Below are 15,000 nucleotides of genomic sequence, written 5' to 3'. Positions count from 1 at the left end.
TCTCTCTCTCTCTCTCTCTCTCTCTCTCTCACCATTATTTCTCTTTTATATCTCGTTTATTTCTCTCTCGACGCCACCCCAACATCACCACCAAAATAATTCTCTTCACAATTTCTCCTTTACTGGCTACAGTTCTCGTTTCTCTTTTATGACTGACGTCTCCGTCTCTCTCTCTCTCTCTCTCTCTCTCTCTCTCTCTCTCTCTCTCTCTCTCTCAATCATTTTTCATTTTCCTCTCCGACATACGCATTCTTTCTCTCATTACTAATCATTCAGCAATCGGGTGTTGCTGATGTTGTTGTTGTTACTGGACTTTCTGCTGTTACTGCGTACGGCATCAGTTGTGTCCTAAACATTATAGGTCAGTGTGTTATGTGGTGGTGACAGGTGCGTACCCCCTCCCTCCCTCTCCCTCTCTATCTATCCATCCATCCATCCATCCATCTATCTATACCTAAAATACACGATAAACATTTGAAATATACCTCCATTTTAGGTATAAAAATATCCGCATTATTCAGTTGATTTCCCGTACAGTACAGTAAACAGTCACATGGAATTTCATTTTTGCAACATGTACTTTCTATCGTCCTCGTAAAATATTCCTTCACTATGACATTAAGACTGAATTATACATTAGTTCAATCTCTGTTCTACCTTCTACCGCTTCTATAAAATTTCCTTCGGGCATATCAGTCCTAATCGCTGCTGCTTCACCAATATTCATGAATGGATTTTAAGAGGAAAGTAACTGCGCCGTGACAGCTTTCTCTCTCTCTCTCTCTCTGAGTGGCGAGTCACCATGATGATTATGGCCGTATGGAGAGTGATGACAGCTTAGGAAAGTCGTCTCTCTCTCTCTCTCTCTCAACTTCTTTCCTTCCTCCAAATTTCCCTCCTACCTACTCTTCTTCCATACTTCTATCTTCCGGTTCCTATTTCCTCCTCCCCTTCCTCCTTCCGATTTGTCCTTTCTCCCCCTCTTCCCTCCAAATTTATTTCCCATCTTCCTGACCCTTTAAACATTTCCATCCCCCTTCTTTTTTTCCCTAAGTCCTCTTCCTTCCTTCAAACTTCTCTCCCCTCCTTCCTTTCAAACTTTTATCTGTCCTGGTCTCCCATCCTTCTCCCTCCAAACTTTTCCTTTCTTTTCTCTCATCGTCCTTCTCTCCCTTCCTCCACATTTCTCCTCTTGCTCTGCTTCTCTCTCCGTCATTGCCTTCCATCAAACTTCTATCCTTTCATCTTCCCCTCTTCCAAAAATTCCCTCCTTCCCTCCTCCTCTCCCTTCTTATCTCTTGACCACTTCCTTGCCTTCATCTTTTGTTCAATCATCTTGGCAAAAACACCTTCCCTGCTTCCATCTTTCCTTCCGCATTTCATCCTTCTTCCTTTCTATTTTTCCTTCCTGTCTTCCCTATTCCCTCCCTTTAACTTTTCCTTCTTCTATCCTCCGTTCCCCTTCTTTCTCCCTTACCTTTTTCCCCTACCCTCCACCTTTCTCACTCATCTGCATTCCCTTTCTTCCTTTATCCCTTTCATACCCTCCTCCCCCTCTTATCCCGTCACTACTTCTCTTTCACTTTCTCTCCAATTTCCCCCCCCCCCAACTCGCATCTTATCTCTCTGACCTTTATTCTTCCTCCATACCTCTCTCTCTCTCTCTCTCTCACACACACACACACACACACACACACACACACACACACACAAACACACACGTGTTCCACTGCTGATGCACACAGCGAACAATAAAGAACACATGTGACAGATGACTGACAACAGCGGAACAACCGCAGACAAAGAACCATGCAGAGAAGCAGACTGGCACATACAGACAGATACGAGGACTGACAGATATGAGAAATATATATAATTATATAAATCTTCATAACTTAAATACTTTACTTCTAGTTCAAAAGGAATATAGCACATATTTTAAAGATTCCCTTATTAATAATACTGTAATTAGGAGGTAAGACTGACAAACTGAATGAAGTGAAGATATATCCTCAAAATATAGAAAAAGACTGATCCAAAAAAATGCTAGGGCAGACACTAAAATTCATGCGTATATAGAAATGGCTATCGATACAGGAATACAACTACTGTATTAGAAAATGAGAGACAGCCAGACAGAAAATTAGATGATGAAATGACCTATAAATAAATAGACTGAGAACCTGCAAACAAGAAACAAATCAATAGCCAGTGATGCAGATAGATAAATACGTAGATAGAGATATACAAAGACCCTAGCGGCGAGACAAGGCGGTTTAGTACCTTGGCAACCGTGTGAGAGGGGGGGGGGGAAAGATGAGGGGGGGGGAAGCTAAGGAAGAAAGTGAGAGAGCAAGAGCGGGGGGAAAGGGGAGGAGAGCAGGGGAGGAGGAAGCAGGGGCGAGGGGGAAAGAAGGAGAAAGGAGGAATAACAGGGGAGAGCGGAGGAGGGAAACAGATGGGTTGAATGGGGAGGAAGTGGAGGGGAAAGTGAGGAAGAGGGGCAAAGAGGAGTGGAAGACAAGGTAGAGAGAAAGTGAAGACATGATGGAGAGGAGGGGGAAAGAAGGTGATGAGGAGGGGGAAAGAAGGTGATGAGAAGGGGGAAAGAAGGTGATGAGGAGGGGGAAAGAAGGTGATGAGAAGGGGGAAAGAAGGTGATGAGAAGGGGGAAAGAAGGTGATGAGGAGTGGAAGAGAACGGGGTGGAACAGAGGGGAGGAGAGAAGTGAGGAAGATGGAGAGAGGAACGAAAGGTGAGGATGAGTAAAGAGAGGGAGAGAAGGGGACGACGAAGGGGGAAGGTGAGAAGGAGAATGTGAAGGGGCACGCGGGGAGAGAAAACTGAAGGGGGGGTGGGGAGTACTAAAGGAGAGAGGATGTTAGGCGACAACGAAAGGTATACAGAAAAGGGGAGAAACAAAGAGACTGGAAGACAATGCAATTATGAAGGTTAAAGAAAGACTGGAATAAGCAAGATGAAATTAGGTGAACTCTTCCAGTCCGTCTCACTCAGTCTGAATAAAATTGCCTGGTGGCCGCAAAAATACAATAAAACCACTGCAACTGAAAGGGCTTATGGAGCTTCTTCCCAATTCCTTCAGTTTGGGAAGGTAAATCAAATCGTCTGGAATAAAAAAAAAAAAAATAGTAACTCTGATGAAGAGGTTAAAGGTGCAATGGTGGCAGCTATGTTTGGTGTGCAGGCAGTGGCGGTGGTGGTGGTAGATTAAGGGTAGTTGAGGGTAGTTGTAATGTAGATGGTATGGTGGTAGATGGTGATGCAACTGTGGTAATTGTGGTCGGTGTGCTACTGACTGCAGACGGTAAGGTAATAATAATAATGACGGTAACTGGAGTGGTAATGGTGGTAGTAGATACAGCAATAGTGGTAGCTGTGGAAATTGGTGTGGTAATAGTGGTAGCCTTGCTGTGGCATTCCTTGCGATAAAAGCAAAGGGTAAATGCTTGTTCTTGTATAAGCATGCATTCCTACACGTGTTCACCTGACATTTTATTTGCTCCCAACTTCACTTTCAACACTCAACCTTCCTTCAGAGCTCACACTACCTCATGCACACCCTCATACCTCACACTACCACTAATGCCTCACAGCTTACGCAACCTCTTTCAAACCAGACACTACCCTATAGACACTATTTCAAACCACCTCCAAACACCACACTACTCCACACACTTCTTCATACTTTATACAGTCAGTCACACACACACACACACACACACACACACACACACACACTACCCCAACCCATACACTGTTTTATTCCCATCATCCTTACTTCTCATCCAGCCTTAAACCTCACACGCTTCACCCTAACACAGCACTAAACTTTTCACAAAATTCATATGGATCACTCCACTTCTCATATCTCATCCATTCCCTCACGTCACCCCTGCCCCAACACATCACACTACCTCATACTTCTTCACACAATACTTCTCACGCTACTACATTTACGCCGGCTATATATCTCGCACTATTGATTCACACCGTCTATACTTCTCACACTACTTAATTCACATTATCCAAATCTCTTACACTATTTCATTCACTCCATAATTTACATGACCCCATTCATATTACCTCTCAAACTTAATTTACACTATGTGCTTCAACTATTTTCACAACATCCTCATTTCTCACTACCTTAGTCCACCTCCATACCTAACGTCCACCAGAGCTAAAATGAGGAAACTTGTACATGCGTGGACAGGTTTAGTGTGTGTGTGTGTGTGTGTGTGTGTGTGTGTGTGTGTGTGTGTGTGTGTGTGTGTGTGTGTGTGTGTAACAGGCTCCCACACATACACCTACACTGTGTCTACATATACACACGACGTCATGAGGGTGGCGGGACCTTGACCTAGAGAAAATAAAGTCAGACACTCCCAAACATAAACCTCCATCAAACAGAAAAGAAATAAATGCTATAAAAAAAATACACGTACGAAATGCTCTGATCAATCTACCTACCCACCTAGCTATTTACATAATTCCATTACCTAATAAACAGTATTCGTAAACATTAATGTGTTATGTTAAACAATACACCTATCTCAATCTGGTACTGTAAGGAAGAAATACATAAACATACAAATCATATTACTCTAGTCTATTTATTTATCTATCTTAAGTAGGAACAAGAATAAACCCTGAACAAAGTAACAAATATACAGTATATATTAATACGTCGTACCAATCATACTAATCATTACTAATCATTCTAAGCAATTCAACACTACCTTTTCATCAATCAACTTACCTCCCTAAATACTATATACATCTCCGCTTCCCTGCCTCGTCTACCTGAGATTAGGTGCAGTCACGGGCGCCCCGTGTATGATGTGCTCTGAGGTGTGCCAGAGGCGAGATGCTTCGAAGGTTTTGCGCACGCGCGCGTGTAGCCTAACAATAATAATAATAATCATCATCCAATCCTACGTTGCCCCATGAGGAGCATAGGAGCCCGGGGCTAGGCAGTTGGTCCTGACATTTAAGATGAGTGACCAGCCTCACTCATCCCTGAGTGGCATTACGTGAGCAATAAACCCCAACCACCCCTTGGATATAAACCTTCACTGGCTCAATCCGATTGGAGCACAATAATTGCCCACTAAACCACCAGGCGCCAAAATTCGGTTATATGGTTACCACCCAGCGTAGTAAATGGTTTCCTGGTGTAAAGGAAACCATTTGGTTTTATTATTATTATTTAAAAAATTTAATAATAATAATAATAATAATAATAATAACAGGAACAACACCACAAGACATTTTCTGATAAACTGGCAGCCTTTGAGTGTGTGTGTGTGTGTGTGTGTGTGTGTGTGTGTGTGTGTGTGTGTGTGTGTGTGTGTGTGTGTGTGTGTGTGTGTGTGTGTGTGTGTGTGTGTGTGTGTGTGTGTGTGTGTGTGTGTGTGTGTGTGTGTGTGTGTGTGTGTGTGTGTGTGTGTGTGTGTGTGTGTGTGTGTGTGCGCGTGCGCGCTCGCGCACAGAGAGAGAGAGAGAGAGAGAGAGAGAGCGTGCTATTACTGTCAAGCGTGGGAGTGCAACATCTTTAATGCCTCCATGTTCCACCCTCACACTTCACCTGTTCTGTCTCACCTGTTCGTTTTGTCTCCTGCTAATTATCATCCCCACCTCTTTCTTCCGCCTGACACCCACAACCCAGCGTACCCTCTCTCCCCTCCCCTTCCTGTCTTACCTAACCCCCTCCCCCCTTTTTAACAGAGCATGAAGAAGACAGGATTGGTCAAGAGGAGACAATGTGTGAAACAGAAAATATTGTTATAGTTGTATGGCGCAGGTTACTTCTTGACATTAGTGTCTGAGTCGAGTGCTTTTCTATTACCTTTTCCCTTCTCATCCCTCCCGATCACTCCTCCACCTCCTCTTCACTACCTTCTCTTCTTCCTCACTTCCCTTCTAATCCTGATTCCCTTCCCTTTCTCCTTCCCTCAACGATTCCTTGTTTCCTTCTAACTCTGACCTCCTTTTCCTCCTCACACAAGCACACCTCTCCCCACCTACTTCATCCCCCACGCTCATTTCTCTCATTCTCCCCTTCCTTTCTACAAAATATTCTGTCTGTCCGTCTGTCTGTCTGTCTGTCTCTCTCTCTCTCTCTCTCGATACGTACCCCTTTAACCGGCTCCTGGCTCCACCCTCACACCCACATCCGTATTGTTTAATTTGAGATACACGACACCTACACACATTCTCCCACACACCCTGTCATTCATACCAGCCCAGTGACACCCACACTAGTCTCCCAGGCACGCCCACACCCCACACCCCCTGCTGCCCACACATATCACACGCTCTTCTTCCCTCCGACACACACACACACACACACACACACACACACACACACACACACACACACACACAAAACCATGCACACCTCACCCTTCCCTCCCACCTTCCACCAAACTCTCCCACGATCATTCATACTATCGCCCCATCTTCTCAACTCTTCCCTCCCACCTCAATCTCCAACCCCTCCCTCCCACGTTACACTTCCCCATTTTCCATTGCCTCTCTAGTTATCTCCTACCCTGTCAACCACCTCCATCTTCACCTTTACCGCCCTGCACCACAACCATCTTCGCATCTATTCTCCCCCACCTTGCCGCATACACTGTCTACCCTGGACCCTACCACAGATGGCGGGTTCGAATCTCTATGGTACCAAGATACTGGTTTTCATGATATGTTGCAGCTCCCATCTTGCGCTGCGCCTGGTTACTGTTAGGTGTTTCTATGGTGGCTTGTTGCTTGGACACGTTGGGTGCTCCAGTATTGGGGTGAAGGGTTTGTGCGCGAGTGCTACATAAACCTGCCTAGCAACGGTGACAGGAAAAATCTTTCTCAACTCCTCTCCTCCCTTCCCTTCCCAAAGACACCCTCCCCCACTCACTCACACCCACACAACCACCTCCCACACACCTTCCCTTTCATTCTCTCCCACATACGACAAACTAGGCTTCTCCCCCTTGCGAATATTGTGTTAAATTTTACCTACAGTTGGGCGCATTATATTTAGCTTACAGACGACCTGAAAAGGAGTTGGAAAAAAATCCCAATTTTACTCTTCACTAACTGTATTTTACTTGTAACCTCCAAAATATTAAGTATATGTGACTTCTGGTAATAAAAGGCTTAATATCTTTAAAATTAGTTAAACTGTGCTCATCTGTCAATGTCACTTTCAGGTTATTCGACCATTCTCTACCTCAAAATTTTAATCATCAATGGTAAAAACCGACACTAACTGCATAAACAAACAAGACTCTCAAGACTCTCCCTTTGAGAAAACATAAAGCATTCATACCTTCCTTTAACATATATCCCAAAACAGCACAATAAACTCTCTCTCTCTCTCTCTCTCTCTCTCTCTCTCTCTCACACACACAAACACACACACACACACACACACACACACACACACACACACACACACACACACACACATCGTCCCCATCAACCTTCAACGTTATCAGTCCCTCAGAGTCGTGCCCTTTATTGAACTGGGTCTCCGAATTTTAAAATAATAATAATTTGCATATTTGCTGATGTACCCAGTTTTCTTGGGATGTGGGGACGTCGATGTGTTGCAATAATAATAATAATAATGATATTAATAGTACCAATAATAATAATAATAATAATAAAGGAAAGATATTTGAGAGAGAGAGAGAGAGAGAGAGAGAGAGCGCCTTCAGCCCCCCCTGCTTTAAACCCTTGAACCATATCCAAACGGTGAATCACACACGTAAAAGCGATTAAATGCAACTGTAAATATGGAAATGATGCGCTATCTTCACTGGTCATCGCACACTTTCACCACCACCACCACACTTCGCCACACACACTTCCAATCATCATCATCATCATCATCACAATAGTAATGCATCACCACCACCAATACATAAACCTTCACTCACCACCACCATCATCATCACACCACTATCACCACACTTCACTACGCACACTTGCAATCATCATCATCTTCATCACACTATTAATGCATCACCACCACCAATCCATATCATCACCATCATCATCATTACTTAAACCTTTACTCATCATCATCATCATCATCATCACCACCACCATCATTACTTAGACCTTTACTCATCATCATCATCATCATCACCAGCATCAATAAAAAAACTTTTACATAAAATAATCATCATTATTATACTTTCACTACTACCACCCTCACCACCACCTCTCACGATCATCCTCATCCTTATCATACTGTAGTTATCATCATCATCATCATCTTTAGGCAGGTCATCACACACTTTCACTATCACCACACCTCTCTATACTCACCACCATCTACACCATACCACAAATAATCAGAATATGCTCACTATCCTCACTCAGCCACTCGCTACTTTCATCACCACCTAACTGCCACACAAACCTCCACACTTACCTCTCATCACCATCACAATTCTTCCACGACCATCACCATCCGGCACATGGCAACTTTTTATACATTCTTTTCATCACAAGATACATCACCACAAACCAATATTATCATTACAATATATTTCCACACCACCTCTTACTCAACACCACTATACTCATCACAATATCAACCTATCATCACTTCCAATACCCACAAGACACCATCCTTACCATATGGGCTTCATCACACACTACAGTACTCTCTCCTTCACTATCATCATCAACACAAAACACCACACCACACAAAATACCAGTACATCCCTCCATCACTCAAACCACTATCACACCAACATCTATCTATCTTCCAATCACACAAGGCCTAAATACTACGGTGTACACCACATTCTGTGTGTGTGTGTGTGTGTGTGTGTGTGTGTGTGTGTGTGTGTGTGTGTGTGTGACCAACTGTTACCAAATTTCTGGCTCGTCACACTCAACCAACTGGTGAGAGAGAGAGAGAGAGAGAGAGAGAGAGAGAGAGAGAGAGAGGAAAACAACTGAGAAAAGATAAGGAGAGCTTAGAAAATGTGAAAATGCTCCCCCCCCCAAACACATACGCAAACGAATCTAACATCCGGCTCCAAAATGTTTCGCATTACCTTGGTTTGACTCATAATCTATATATACACCAAAATGTATCGGATCACGAAGGGGTTGCTTTGTGACATGACAACGTATCGTACAAGTATATATCGGATACGTATAGTCAGACTGCCATCACCATCTCTGTCTGTCTGTCTGTCTGTGTCTGTCTGTCTGTCTGTCTCTGTCTGTCTGTCTGTCTGTCTCTCTCTCTCTCTCTCTCTCTCTCTCTCCCCGGAAACGACATGCATCCTGTTTACCACATAACCAAAAGCCATCATAACCCATAAGAGTATGTACTGCTGATGGGGGGAGAGAGAGAGAGAGAGAGAGAGAGAGAGAGAGAGAGAGAGAGAGAGAGAAAATACAAAACCTGGTTCAAACTTTCTACATTTTCTTGTCAGTATTAATCTTCTATAAACATAACCAAAGGAGTACGAATCATGTTCTTGGCGTGACTTGACTCGTAACGGACCGGTATATTCGTTACACTTACTGGGAAATTCTCTCTCCCGGAAAAGAGAAGCATCCGCTTCACTAGAAAACCCAAGATCTCATAACGGATGTAAAGACAAACAAACATCCATACATAGATGCAGAGAGAGAGAGAGGGGGGGGGAGAAGGGGAGGGGGGAGGGAAGAAGTGGGGGAGATTGGGAAGACCTAACTGTCCACATCACCGTCCTACAAGAGACCACGTAACTCTGAGCCACTACAGCGAGACAAAAAACAAGGTACTGAGACATAATGATTATATATATATATATATATATATATATATATATATATATATATATAGATAGATAGATATAGATAGATAGATAGATAGATAGATATAAAGAGAGAGAGAGAGAAAGAGTCACTAGACCCTCAACACTTTTAAACTATTGTTGGCCAAGTAGTGGATCATTCGAGAAATTACTTCCGTAACACTGCCAAACAAGAATTTCTCTCTCTCTCTCTCTCTCTCTCTCTCTCTCTCTCTCTCTCTCTCAAGCAAAAACTAATGTTTTCACTCCATAAAATGCTTAGGCTTTGCTCAACATAAAGGTTCAATAAAAACACCATAGTACAAAAGTACCAGATACACACACGAACGTACTCATTCCTGGAAGTATGAGCAACATTTTCCCTTACACACACACACACACACACACACACACACACAAAGCCACTGACCGCCTAACCTTCTTACAAGCGGCATCCGCTCGTGTGTGTGTGTGTGTGTGTGTGTGTGTGTGTGTGTGTGTGTGTGTACAGAAAGCAATTCAAACAATATAAAGATATAATTATAGAACAACCATACATACAAAAACTGCCTCACAGATAACAACAACAGGTAGATAATTCAAATACAACTGAATACGACAATGATATGAAATGGAGAAGATGTAGGTAATATCAAATGTAGTAGGCTAGGCATAAGATATGTAAAATGCTATGCACAGGTTACGTGGGAAAGGCAGATGAAAAGAGGGGCATGGGTAATGTGGGTAAAAGATAAGTAAGCACAGTCATACAGACCGAAAGATTCATAGGCAAATTGGTAGGAAAGTAGGTTGGCAGGAACACAACAGGTAAGAACATACTTACTGCGGTAGGTATTCAAGTTAATCAGCAGGTAGGCTAGCTAACTGATAGGTAGGTAAGTAGGGACGTGGCTGGGTGGAAACAGGCGCATCAGACACACAGACATTCGGACAGGTATAACCTAATAGAGACATGGACAGATATATGGATGAATGGACTGATACAGAGGGACTGTTGGATGGATGGGCAGACAACAGATTGAAGGATACACATGGATGGGCGGTCAGACGATGGGATGGGTGGATGGATGGAAGAGAAACTTAAAGATACACAGTGAAGGATGGACTAGTGTAAACACACAGATACACAGACCGACAAATGATGATTACTCCAGGTAAAGAATTGTGCAGGTGAACTCCTCCCCCTCCTCCTTTTTCCTCCTCCTCCTCTCTTATTTTCTAGCATCCTCTTTTGGTCTCTCCCCATCTCTCTTTTCCTTATTCATTTTTGCTCTCTCTCTCTCTCTCTCTCTCTTCCTTTTCTATTAATCTCCTTTGATCTCTCCCCACCCACTTCCTTCCCTTAAGTTCTCATTTCCTCCCCATTTCCCTTTCCTCATACATTCCTTATCCCACTGCGTTCTAGGCATTATTCCCTTTGCCTTTTACACGTTTTTCCACTCTTAATTTATAAATCATCATCATCATCATCATCATCATCTGGACCTCCTTTCCCACCCTAGGGCAGAGTGAGGAGTAGCAAAGTCCAGACAGCCCAAGTTTGCTCAATCCAATGGGCCACGCTCCCATTCACTCATCATTCAAGTCCCTGGAATCCTGGCTCTATCTGATACGCCAAAAAAAATCACCACATTCTGTAGCTTCACATACACGTATCCGACAGAGGCAATCCGGACGCTGTCACGTTAAAGAGGGGTGCCAAATCCCTGATCATGCAATTCTTCTCACAACATTCATCCAGCCAGCTCGACCATTTTGTCAGTCCACTGGCCTCACCGACTTCCATACCTCTCTTCCTCACACTCATCCACCATATCCCTCCACCTTCTCCTTGGCCTACTTCGCCTCCTTCCTCCTCCAAATTTGCTCAGATATACCCTTTTCACCACTCTAGTTATCCATTCTCTCCACATGATCATACCATCTCAGTAAACTCTCTTCGATTCTGGTGTCCACAGACTTCCTCACTCCACATCTTTCACGAATCACATTATATCGTATTCTATCCACTCTCTGTACTACACATACATTCCTCAGCAGTCCCATTTCCATTGCTCTCACTCGTGACTTTTCATTTTCATGCCACACCTTTGTCTCAAATCCATATGTTAAAGCTGGCCCTAACACTCCTTCATGTAAGCCTCGTACAGCTGCAACACTCAAGCCCCTGTTTCTTATCAGGGCCTTCATAGCACCAGCTACTTTCCTTCATTGTGTCACTCTACTTTCCACTTCTTTTGCACATTTTCCTCTCGTTTCTATCATTGTATCCCGGTATTTGAACTATCTCACCAATTCCAGTCTCTCTCCATTCACTGTAACATCGCACTGGGAGCCACCTTCTCTCTCTCTCTCAATAACCATCACTTTACTCTTTCTACATTATTTTACTCTCAAGGCACGACGCTCACAGACATCAACAAAACTCAGCACTAGTCTACCAAGTTCTTGTCCGGTATCTGCAGGTAGTACTGCATCATCAGCATACAACAAATTTGAGATATTCCAAACATCACCATTCATTACCAATAATAATAATAATAATAATAACAATAATAATAAGTTATAATAGAGAACAATACATAATAATAATAATAATAATAATAATAATAATAATAATTAATAATAATAATAGTTATAATAGAGAACAACACATAACAATGATAACGGTTTATATCATGGTGATTACAATAACAATGAAACGGAAAATAATAGCATTACCACTGCCAACAATGGGCTGTAATCTCGTTGGATTTACTCATTAATCCTCATGTTTCAAGCATAAAGGATTTTGCATAAGTGGTACTTAGCATAGGTCTATCGCTCTTCGCCTGGCTGCTTACACCACCAAGCTGATTTGATTAAGATTTTCGGCTCTTTCCCTCATCGCATTTTGAAAGTATCCACAATGCAAACGAATTTGTCCTCCAAGATGTAAAGGATTAAAAGGCTCCGCAACACCACCTCCTTAACGATATTTGTTTTTACATTACATCCTAATTTTCAAGTCTAAATGAATATATTTTAAACCTTGTACTATAAATATTCTTTCATAGTCAGAACCATTTTTACCTAGCTTGCATATGCAACATTGTGAACACCCACGTGCTCCACCCAAAAATAAACAGGTATAAAAATAAAGATGTGGTGGTGGTGGTGGCAGGGAGCCTCCTGAGTCGACCAGCATACGGGCCAACATCAACAACAACCAGAGGCCGCATTCATAAAGTACCTTAGCCAGTTTTTACTACAGGCAACTCTCCTCAGAAGTTAATTTGTACCAGAAACAATGACCCCTCTCCCCCCCCCCCTCTCTCTCTCTCGTAGGTTAATGAAGAGTTTTATTTTGGTGCCTTTGATAGCTGTATGTTGCCTATGGTTGTAAAGTAACTGGTGCTGAATAAGTGAAGCTAAAGTATAACAAAACAACCTATACACAACTCAGGCTTAGGTTTACAAATACGGCCTCTGATGCTGAACAACTTGGTACTCACCGATAGCCTGTGTGTAGAGCTTGAGCGCATCACGGTAATCTTCTTGTTTGTATAATTCGTTCCCGTCATTCTTCTTCCTCTCCGCCAACCTGCCAAGGATAACACAATTACAACACTTTCAACACCAAATTAACAAAGCAACAAAACCATCTGTTCTAACAACCCTTCCCCACCATTGACCCGCAACACAATAACCAAGTACACATTTCAAATTGCTCAAGAACTCACTGGTAACAATAATCAGCATAACTGCTATATGATGACCAATGCCCTAACATTTCCTCCCTAATATCACTGCTAGATGATCACCAATGCCCTAACTCTCTCACCAACACTAACGCTATATGATCATCAATGCCCTCAACACTCCCTCCCTACACTACAAATACACATTAGTAACTCTGTTACAATATATAATTTATCTAAATTAATTATCTTATTTCAGCTTTCTCTACCTAATACTGTTATACCGCCTGCCTCCACCTTTATCCTTTTACCTGTTAATCTATCAACCTGCATCTATCTATGACCCATCTTTCATTTAGTTACTTAACAGGGATTAATTAGTCCATTCAAATGTTAAAAAGATAAAGCTATTATTTAAAGGTTATTAAATGCAAATATGAAACTAGGTGTTTAGTTTGCAACACCATAAAAACACTAAACACAAATAACACAACTCAGGGTAGTTACCGTACTAATGATCATTGAATCAGTTATTAAATCTGATAATTAACTTCTACCAACACAAACATCACCATATTTATACCCATCAGTACGGTGATTTTCTATCGACTTATTCTTGTAACCTCCAGGCGAATTTTTTCTTCTTAAGAAGACCTTACGTGATGAAGGTTGCAGTGAAGCTATTTCTGACTCAATGGTTCAAAAACTGTCTGGAGGTTATAAAAATGATATAAAATGCCCCATCAGGGGCGAAGTAGTTAACAACGCAACACACAAAATTCCTACATATCAGCAATTACAAGTGCTATATCGCAACACCAAGTTAACACACAGTCATCATCATTTGGCACTCTCACAATTAATGTAACAGAATATATTCATACAAAATATTCCAACTGTTCTCAGTACTAAATATCAACAAAAAATACTACTTGCAACACACACAATGACACTGCAACACAATCTAACACTGAAATAATGGTCTTCGCACAACAAACACAACACAACAATCTCGTCAAACGTACCTAATACTTTTAAAACATCAACATAATACTCTTAACACATCAACAAATTCATTGCAAAGCATAGTAACACCATCAACTTAATATCACAACATGCAGTACAACATTCGCAAATACAGTAAGTTTTACCATCAGAGCACACCAAAAATATACAAACACCATCAACATACCAGATATACTCTCATCAGTGATGAGCTTATCTTTGGTATGTTAATGGTGTTTGTTTATACGTGATGAGTCATCACATACAAACATTAATCCACACAATACAATCAGTATAACTCCTAAAACACACTTACACCATCAAACATCATTAATACTTTCAAGACAGCACAATTCCAACTAACACAACACAGCACCTGGATACACGAGGTATGCTCTTGCACCTCAAAACAGCACACAGACACTACCACCATCAACAATACATACGGTACTCGAAACACACAA

General features: G+C 42.1%; 1 protein-coding gene across 1 annotated transcript in view; it reads right to left on the bottom strand.

The window, feature by feature from the left end:
- Positions 1-15,000, bottom strand: part of LOC145401944 (uncharacterized) — a 148,633-nt gene that overhangs the window by 86,584 nt on the left and 47,049 nt on the right. The window contains exon 5 of the mRNA XM_080274051.1: positions 13,346-13,434. Coding sequence (XP_080130177.1) covers positions 13,346-13,434 — 89 coding nt within the window. The remainder of the gene's footprint in view (positions 1-13,345; positions 13,435-15,000) is intronic.

Source organism: Coenobita brevimanus, chromosome 57 (genome assembly GCF_032717465.1).
Source record: "Coenobita brevimanus isolate Jiangsu-jjx chromosome 57, ASM3271746v2, whole genome shotgun sequence".
NCBI lineage: Eukaryota > Metazoa > Arthropoda > Malacostraca > Decapoda > Coenobitidae > Coenobita > Coenobita brevimanus.
This window is presented reverse-complemented; position numbering and strand designations above follow the sequence as displayed.